General features: G+C 41.9%; 1 protein-coding gene and 1 long non-coding RNA gene across 2 annotated transcripts; one reads left to right on the top strand and one right to left on the bottom strand.

Annotated features, from left to right (window-relative positions):
* Positions 1 to 2,424: 2,424 nt before the first annotated feature.
* Positions 2,425 to 4,197, bottom strand: LOC129349483 (uncharacterized). The gene is made up of 2 exons (XR_008602502.1): positions 4,058 to 4,197; positions 2,425 to 3,679 (listed from the first exon to the last, which is right to left on the bottom strand). It is a non-coding gene; the product is annotated as an uncharacterized LOC129349483 (long non-coding RNA).
* Positions 4,198 to 5,471: 1,274 nt separating this feature from the next.
* LOC111582548 (zinc finger protein 319) lies at positions 5,472 to 8,747 on the top strand. Its single transcript, XM_023291271.3, has one exon. It carries the CDS (start codon positions 5,472 to 5,474, stop codon positions 7,233 to 7,235), a length of 1,764 nt encoding a protein of 587 aa, XP_023147039.1. The 3' UTR covers positions 7,236 to 8,747.
* Positions 8,748 to 9,618: the final 871 nt, after the last annotated feature.

Below are 9,618 nucleotides of genomic sequence, written 5' to 3'. Positions count from 1 at the left end.
ATCGCTTTTTGGCTCGATACCCCGACTCTCCGGGTGAAGCCAGAAGCGACAGTAGATCTCTTAAAGTGGCAGAACTCATCAGGAGATTGTTCTTAAAGGTCCAATGTTGGATTTAAGGGGATCTGTTGTCAAAACTGGAATATAAAACTCAGAATTACATTTTTGTTAGAGTTTTTACTAGCTTAGAATGACTTGTTTACATCTTCCAAACAGTCCACGATGCTTCTACAGGAGGCTAGAAGAGACAAACTAAACATAGGTTCTAGAGGGGGTGTTTTGCATTTGTAATGTCCGAGCGAGCTGCTCCATGACCTGGGACGAGGGGGCCTACACCCTCTCGTATACCTGGGACGCATAAAGGTTGTGCTACAAAATATTAAGTTAAGGGTACCATCATTTTTGTCCAGGCCTGTTTCATGAGTTTATTTTTTAAATAATTCTGTTAAACCACGGTTCAAAAGCAATGTATGAGTTTTATTGGTTACTTGAATTTTTATTTCTTATTACTTTTGTCAGATTCAAATAATTTCTGTGACCATTGTGGGTTTTTCTTTCATTAACCGAGGGGTAACAACAATTTCGTGCACGTGTATATATATATATATATATATATATGTATATATATATGTATATATATATATATATATATATATATATATATATATATATATATATATATATATATATATATATATATATATATATATATATATATATATATAAACAAGATTGTAGTCAAGAGTTGGATGAATACCAGGGTCTCAAAGTCAGAAAGTGGAAAAGAAAAATCTTCATGACTTGGACTTTTATTCCCAAATTACCATATTGATCCGAATATAATACAGTATTTTTCTGGTGATTGAAAGAGTGAAGGTGGTCATATATTTGAACAAGAGAGTACAGGAGAGTTGGTCATAGTCAACCCTAAAAGTATTCATTTAGCCCAATTTAACCTGCCAAGTTTGAGCCAAGAGTTGCAGCTGTCACAAATGTTTAAAAAGACAGGCTGAAAAATAAGATTATCCTCAAAAAAAATCTGCTGGTTTAATGAATAACAAAAACTGTTGTTCAGATGATGAACATAAGCATTCTGACACGTCATTTTTCTCCAAAACTGTTTAAAAAAAAACAAGTGTTGTCTGGTCAAAAAAACTAGGTGGTTTCAGAAGGGAACATGGTTTGAATTAAAACGGAACCAAAAAATAAATGTGTCATCTTCCAACAAGAAGAAAATACATGGAAAAGCCCATTTTTTTGTTGATCCATCCCTCCACCCTGACCTCCTCCTTCTGTGACAGGTGATGCTTTCAGCTGTAAAATAATAAATATGTAGTTAGGAAACATTTGGGGGGGGGAAGTGTTATTTTCTCTTCACTTTCAGGTTTCATATTTAGTGGTAGTTAGTCAAGAAGGTAAATATGATCCTGATGTCTGTACATTAATATGAAGAGTTAACTTTAACCAGCAGCCAGTTAGTCAACAGGAAGTTGTTCTTAAAGGTCCAGTATGTGGGATTTAAGGGGTCTCTTGTCAGAACTGGAATATAATACTCATAATTACATTTTCGTAAGTGTATAATCACCTGAAAGTCTGTGTTAACCAACTTCTACAAAGGACGGTTTCAGCAGAAATAAGAGCTTTGGATGACCTGCAAGCGGAGAACCAGAACATCTTCCGGGTCCAGTGAGGACTGAAGTGTGAGGAGTGATAAAAAAGAGAAACAGGATTGTTCTTGCAGCATCCAGCACATTATTTATCATTAGCATATTTGGCACCGAGAAAAGTTCCAGCTTTAATTTGTTTTGTCCAATCACACTGTAAAACCTGAAAAGTACAAAAACTGTTTATCTGATAAGATAGCTAATTTCAGAAAAAAAAGATTTACCGTATTTCATCAAAATAATAGACAATCATAAAAAAAATGTTTTCATTATTGATTAATCTGCTGTTTATTTTCTCGATGAATCATCTGACATTGTTGATTTGATTAGCTTACCCAAAAGCTTACCCTTAGCCAAATGTTCAGAATTATCAAGCTAACATTTGAATTGTCCATTAATGTTATGGTTATTCCCTCAAGTAATTTATTAGTTGTTTGTCCTACAAATTGTCAGAAAATGGTGAAAATGTTAATCACTGTTTCCAGATCAACATAATAAATGTCTTCTTTTGTCCACAACCCAAAGAAATTTAATTTACCGACATTAATATGCTGCAGTCGGAGAACGTAGACTACATGTTCCTTTTTAAAAAATACTCAAAATAAAGAATCAATTATCATTCTGGTTGGTGGTTGATTTAAAAGTTGACAGCTGGTTAATTTATCACTGCAGCTGTAATATATATGACATTTTGTCTCCTGGTATCCATCACAAACTGATGAAAAAAGCACAAATTGCTGCATAAAAATCCACGATGCAGAAATTAAGTCATCAATACTAACATAGTGTTTATTTAGAAACTAATTTCAAACAGGGCCAGTGTACATTAATAAAACATTCCTGTAAATGCAACACAGTTAGCCACAGGCTAATATTCATCTGTAGCTGCAGGCCAGATGTTAAAGAAAAAAAGTAAGCAAACACAAATAACACATATGCACACAAAAAGCTGGAAATCCTAAATAAAGCTAATCTATCCTAATTTACATGGACAACTACAAAACAGAAAGGTTAAAAATATATCAACAGGCAAAGTGCCTCCAGTAGAAAAATAAGACTGATGTTTTGAATAACCTAACAAAGATTCAAAGGATTTAAAGACTTCACTGGTATATGCAGCAATGAAGAAGCTCTCAGTGCCTGTGATAGTAGGGCCATTATTAACCTATTCACAGAACACACTCATCACTCACACCTACTCCAACATACTGAGGTAGCAAATATGAAAGTACAAGAACAGTGCAAAAAGGGTGAGTACAGAAAAACAGCACAAAAAAAGCATGTGCGGTGTTTATGGTGCGGGAAAGTTAAGATCATCATATTATGGTACGCACAACTGAATTTAAAAATATGGAGCAGAAAGGACAACCTAGAATTGGATTTAGGCAGAGCAACAGTAGTACATGTCTGGTGTTGCATTTAAAAGTTATATAAAGAAATCAAAATAATGTCAAAGTTAGCTTTATTGTCAATTCTTCAATATGCACACAACACACCAAGGATTAAAATTACGTCACCCTCTCTGTGTACCAGTAGACATTAAATAAATATTTAAAAGGTTCTGAGATAAATAAATAAATACACACACACACACACACACACACACATATATGCATTTAGAAATATAATATAAAAAACAAGATTTAAAAAGGCAAAATTTAAGTAAATTAGGAACTAGAAAGCAGAGATCAGTTAAACTAAGAACAAAGGAACCAAAACTAAGCAACAACTACAAACCAAAAAGCAGAAGTTAGTGAAATGTAAACATGACCATGAGATAAAGTGACATATATGGTGCAGAATATTCAAAACAGTGCAAATGACTAACAACAGTCCAAGCAGTGCAAATATGCTCGACAGTAGGATAACTGAATGAACTTAGATGCTGGTTTAAAGTCTGTACGTGCAGGTAGAAATCCTGAGGGTGTTAAGAGTTCAGTTTTCAGGTTTCTATGGGGAAGAGGGAGGAGATGTCCAGGGCGTGTCTTAGCAGGGTGTCAGACTGTGTATCTTCTGCCCTAGAAAAATGATACAAAATTCAACTTTACCTGATTATAAGGCATGTTAAGGTTATCACTCTGTGGTATTATTAACTATCAGATGAGCCTAAATTGAGAGTTTGGTGGTCTAAAAGTGCTGGAGGAGGATCCATAGACCCTCCACATCCTGTGTCCCCAGTCTCCAGATGAAGCTGAGCTCCTCAGACTGATCTCAGGTGTGTTTTCTGTCATTTGTGGCAGAGACTCTCAGGTGTTTCTGTTTACATCCGCTCACTGAGCTCAACACTCCCCCCTACTGTCACACCGGAGAACCGGGCTCTATCGTATCTTATCCGGCTCCTATTCGCCTTTGTGTTTGTTTGAAAGCTCCCCAAACTAACTCTCAGGGCTTCTTACCTCCGCCGGGGCTCGGTTCGGGCTCCTCCGGGATGGAGCGGCTGTAGCGGCGGCGGCTCCAGCGGCGACAGCTCGCTGCGTGGCGGTTTCCGGTGTCCGTCCGTCTGCAGGAGGATGGCGTCCGGCTTCACCCGCATCCCCTCCACCGCCGGTCCTCCGAGTCCCGAAAATAACGACGGCTGTCGACCCCAGAGCGAAGAGGGCAGCGGAAAGCATCGATAAGCGGCTCCGGTGAGTTAACGTGGATCGTTTGGCTGTGAACGGAGGTTTTTTTTGCAGATGTGCGGGGCTCGACTGCAGGAGGCAGATTTCCCCCCGCAGCTCCGGGGAGGCCTACTCCGATCTGGGGTCCGTTCGCAGTGAAGGCTCGTATCAAACCACTAAACGTTATTGTGGCCTTTCATAAAGCGGCATCTCTAGCCGAGCCGTGTAGCTCGCATGCTGCGGCGTTTCTGTCGCTTATCCCCTCGTTTTAATTCGTCTACCGAGTGCAGTTTTTCTCACGGAAACACCGGAGATTAGTTTGCTTTTCTAGCGGGAGATAACCGGTGTAATTCGGGAAGGAAGTCCAGTTGTTTAGCTGGTTCTAGCCGTTAGCCGTTAGCTGTCGCAGCTAACGTTGGCTCTTGGAAGAGAAACGATCTCACTGCATATCCTCACTTTAAATATCACATACAGCAAATAAAACAAGCTATATAAAGTAGACATCTCGCGCTTTATAAATTAATTTGTATTGAACATTTAAATGTAACATATATAGCCGAAATTCTGGCCCATTACGTTCCCGATTTTCAGGAAATAGACAGAGCCGGAGGATTCTGGTTTGATGAGGACTAGCTTAACTAACTGTTCATTTGTGGGTTTTCTTTGAGGTAAATGCTGCCGGTTTGTACATGCCAGCACATTATCAGACTTACAGAATGTAGTATGTATACAGTACTATTATATTTGTTTTTAAATAACCGATTAAGAAGTTTTAGGCCTCCCAAGCTAGCTGTTTTATCCTCATCACAAACTAAGACCTGAAATTCAGGCGGTTCGCATTATTCTCACTGTTTAAAGCCTGCATCCCTGCATGTATTCAGTAAACAGGAGGATTGTGAGTTGCTGTCACTGACATTCCTGTTTATAGGAAATCATGTGTTCACTGACAGCTCTCCAGCCCTCTGCACTTGTCCTCCACTGTCTGTGCTTGTTGCAGGAACATCTTGTACATTAGCTTTGTACTAAATCATTTATTTTTGCATGTTTCCCTGCAGGTTTCTGCTCAATCTCACAGGACTTGTGCAGACACAGACCCAGCTCTGAGCTCCTCTCGGTGGGCTGGTTATTTCTGAAACCACAGCCACCATCCTCTCAGTCGGCCGCTGAAATCCTTCCTCATCCTCTGAGCTCTTGTACGCCAAGTGGAAGGATGACAGAGGCGTGGCAGCAGCAGCAGCAACATGCAGTGGCTCCACCCTCTGTTGTGCACACGCTCCCCCAGGGGACCGACAACCCTCTGGGCTGCACTGTGTATGGAGTGGTTCTGCAGCCAGATGCCTCCCTGCAGCAGCCCCAGCACGGCCAGCAGCTCGCCGTTCAAGCCCAGCAGCCCTCCATGCAGGTAGGGGGCGAGAGAGGGCACAAGTGTGGAGCCTGCGGCCACGACATCTCTCACCTGGCCAACCCCCACGAGCACCAGTGCATGGTGAGCCAAGACCGGTCCTTCCAGTGCACGCAGTGCATGAAGATCTTCAGCCAGGCGACGGACCTGCTGGAGCATCAGTGTGTTCAGGTGGAGCAGAAGCCTTTCGTGTGTGGAGTCTGTAAGATGGGCTTCTCGCTGCTCACCTCCTTGGCTCAGCACCACAACTCGCACGGCAACGGAAACAATCCAATGAAGTGTTCCATCTGCGAGAAAACTTACCGTCCCGGTTCTGGAAACGTCACCCCGACCTCGTCAGCTGCCAACCCCCAGCAGCCCTCCACCGGAGAGACGTCCGGTGGCGGCGCCGCCATCAGTGCCTCGTCTCCTCCTGCGTTTGAGGCGTCTGCGCCAGACCGGCCATACAAGTGCTCAGTGTGCCATAAGTCCTTTCGGCATTTGTCAGAGCTGACCCGCCACGAGAGAATACACACTGGTGAAAAGCCATACAAATGTGACACATGTGATAAAAGCTTCAGCCAGTCCTCACATCTGGCGCATCACCAGCGTACACACAGCTCCGAGCGGCCGTACAAGTGTGCGGTGTGCGAGAAGAGCTTTAAACACCGCTCTCACCTCGTGCGGCACATGTACGCTCACTCGGGCGAGCACCTTTTCAAGTGCAATTTGTGTGAGATGCACTTTAAAGAGTCATCTGAGCTTTTGCACCATCAATGCCAGCCAGAAGGGGAGAGGCCGTTCCGCTGCGGTTCGTGTGGAAAAAGCTTCAAGCGGCCGTCAGACCTGCGGCAGCACGAACGCACCCACTCCGAGGAGCGACCTTTCCAGTGCGAGGAATGCCAGATGAGCTTCAAACAGCAGTACGCTCTCGTACGCCACCGACGCACTCACAAAAACCCCGCCGATCGTCCTTTCAAGTGCAATCTCTGCGATAAGGGCTTCCTCCAGCCGTCCCACCTGCTCTACCACCAGCAGGTTCACGGGATGGAAAGTCTGTTTAAGTGTGCATCCTGCCAGAAGTCTTTCAGCCAATCGGGAGAACTGCTGCGGCACAAATGTGGCGGCGAAGTGGAGAAACCGTACAAGTGCGACGTGTGCGGCAAAGGTTACAAAAAGAATTCGACGCTGCAGCGCCACCAGAACTCTCACTGCACGGAGAAGCCGCTGAAATGCTCCCTGTGCGACAAGCGCTTCGTTTCATCCTCCGAGTTCGTGCAGCACCGATGCGACCCGACTCGGGAGAAGCCGCTGAAATGTCCCGACTGCGAAAAGCGTTTCAGGTACTCGTCCGAGCTGCAGCGCCACCGCCGAGTCCACACGGGGGAGAAACCGTTCAAGTGCGCCAGTTGCGACAAGAGCTTCAAGCAGCGCGAGCACCTAGCCAAGCACCAGAGCGTGCACTCGCGGGAGACGCAGTTTAAGTGCGTGTGGTGCGGCGAGCGCTTTGTCGACCTCACGGCTCTGCAGGAGCACACGGTCCAGCACACCGCCGAGGGCGAGAGCTTCCCCGAAGCTCCCTGCATCCCATGAACTGAGCTGCTCCTCGGCTCGGGGCAGCAAACGTGACATTCAAAGTGTGCCAGCCTCCGCTCACCCATTTGTAGTTTCTAACATGCTCCCATGAATTATGATTTCTAGTAATTTTAAGACTCAATTTATCCTCACCCTTTGTTGAATAAAAGGCAAATAGACAGCGGGGATTAGCGTCCCTCTACTTATTTTGGAACAAGGAAAAACTTGAACAGAGTGGAAAAAGATGTAAAATGTGGCAAGATCTGGGTTTTGTTTAGAGCGTGGGACCTTATTCTGTGGTTGCATGTGGTCGTCTGTTGTGTAACCGTCAGTTCTGTTGTCGAGAAGGATGGCGAGAACGTCCAGACGGTTGTCCGTGTGTGCTCATGTGTAGGCTCCTCTGCAATCCATGTGCCTTTTATTTTCTTTTTTCGTCTGTTTTTTAACCGATCACTCACTTTGTGTTTGATTTCATGTCCAGTATAGCCGAAAGAGAAACCCTCCCACCCAGCGGCTGGCTTGTGCAGCAGTATCTTTTCACATACTAGGTCTTAGGTAGTATCATCTGTTTGTGCATGAATATTTATCACACTTTAATATCACTGTTGTATTATAGGTTTGGTTTATTTAGGAAAACATCCTAAGAAGATGAAGAAAAAACAAAAACAAAGTGGATTTGTGAAAATGTAAAGCCAATGTCCTATGAAATCTGTGTTGTTGCATCTTTGTATTAAAACAAATGGCATCTAGGTAACTAACCCCTACCTATTATGTCATACAAACACTTGACATGTGCAATAGAACATGCACAATGTAATATTTATGACTACTGATTCATGGCATAGTCTACTCTGTTATATTATAGATTGTGTGTATACGCTATGTAAACATTGAAAACTGTATAGTGCTTATGTTACCTGCTTTTCTATTCACTATGAATGAGCTTGCCATATTTTGCAAGCAATTTAGTTTCATTTCCAGAAAGATTTAACCTGACAAGACTTCAAAGCATTATGTTGCTCACTTGCCACAAACTAGCTGCATTAGTTACTGTGCGATAGATCTAACAAAAGTAATACTATTATTATTATTACTTCTTTCAGTTTGTTTTTTGGAGAATTGGCCTTTTCACAGGATTTTAGCCTCCAGACATTCAGCAGATTAATCCGAGTAGCCTCAAAGTTGCCACTTATGTTGTTGGTTTATACCAGGGATAAAGTTGAAAAGAAAAAAAATGTGTGTACTTTAGTTTACCGTGTGGATTTCTATATTCTGTACAATCTTTGCAGTATATTTAAAAGAGGGTTTTTGGAGTTTAAAAAGAGTCATGGACTAAGGGAATTGGACGCTGATGGGGTGGGGATGGACGGGGGACTGTGTGCCATGATTTAAAATCCTGGTGAGTCTGCTTCAAAAGCTCCTGATGGAGGTGTGTGAGTGGAATGAAGCACTGATTTACACATATGGATATCAATATAGACTCCTGTTCATACTGTATACAGACAATTAAAATAAACCAACCTTATGACATGTGGGGTGTACAGTGTTTTCATCATATGCTGGTGCAGTTTTATTCACTGTAAAGGCATTGGAGGAGATGCAGGTGGACGTTAGGAGTAAACATTTAAGGGTTTTATGACAGCTCTTCATTCCTCAGATCAACATTAATTCAACTTCTCCGTCCTCAGCTGACATTTTGCCACCTGTGGACACTGATCATGAGTGTCTTCCACCATCAAACACCAAATATATTTACAGAACATCCTGTGGCTGAAGTTGGATAAAAGTTCTCACCCACTAACAACAAATATTGAGTTCATGATGCAGAAAAATGTCCACTGTTGAATCAGAAACAACACAATTTAGTGCTAAGTACTAATTGTTCTATACCAGTTAAAAGAAGTCATAAAAATTTTTGCTTGATATTTTTAAGTTGTATTGCCTCAAAATACAGAGCAGTTAATATTTTGATTGTGTCTCCATAAGGTTTTAAATCTATTACTCAGTGAATGTTGAACTAAAACTTGACTTTAAAAAATTGAATTTCAAGTCAAATCACAATTGGATATTTTCCCAAAATTGTTGAGCTCTAACACCCCCTAATGACTGTTTAAGATAAGATAGAACTTTATTAAACTGCTGAGAAAAAATAAATAAGATGGGAATAAAATCAGTTTCTAATAGAAAAGCTATTAAAATATAAGTAGGGTTAGGGTTATATGAGTATGATACATCACTAAATTAAAGCCAAAAGAAAAGTCAGAAGTAATACTAACAAAGATACTGAAGTAGTAAAGTAATGTACAGGATCAAGAACTATTGCTTGTAAGTTTAGTTTGCAAAAACTTGAGGCTTGACAGACATGAAATGATCATAAAAATGTGAAAAAACACTCCAAAGA

The sequence above is a fragment of the Amphiprion ocellaris genome, chromosome 1 (assembly GCF_022539595.1).
Source record: "Amphiprion ocellaris isolate individual 3 ecotype Okinawa chromosome 1, ASM2253959v1, whole genome shotgun sequence".
Classification (NCBI taxonomy): Eukaryota; Metazoa; Chordata; class Actinopteri; family Pomacentridae; genus Amphiprion; species Amphiprion ocellaris.
This window is presented reverse-complemented; position numbering and strand designations above follow the sequence as displayed.

Bases quoted from the DNA above. Each gene is read 5' to 3' on its own strand.
- LOC111582548 (XM_023291271.3), top strand. From the start codon at position 5,472: ATGACAGAGGCGTGGCAGCAGCAGCAGCAACATGCAGTGGCTCCACCC.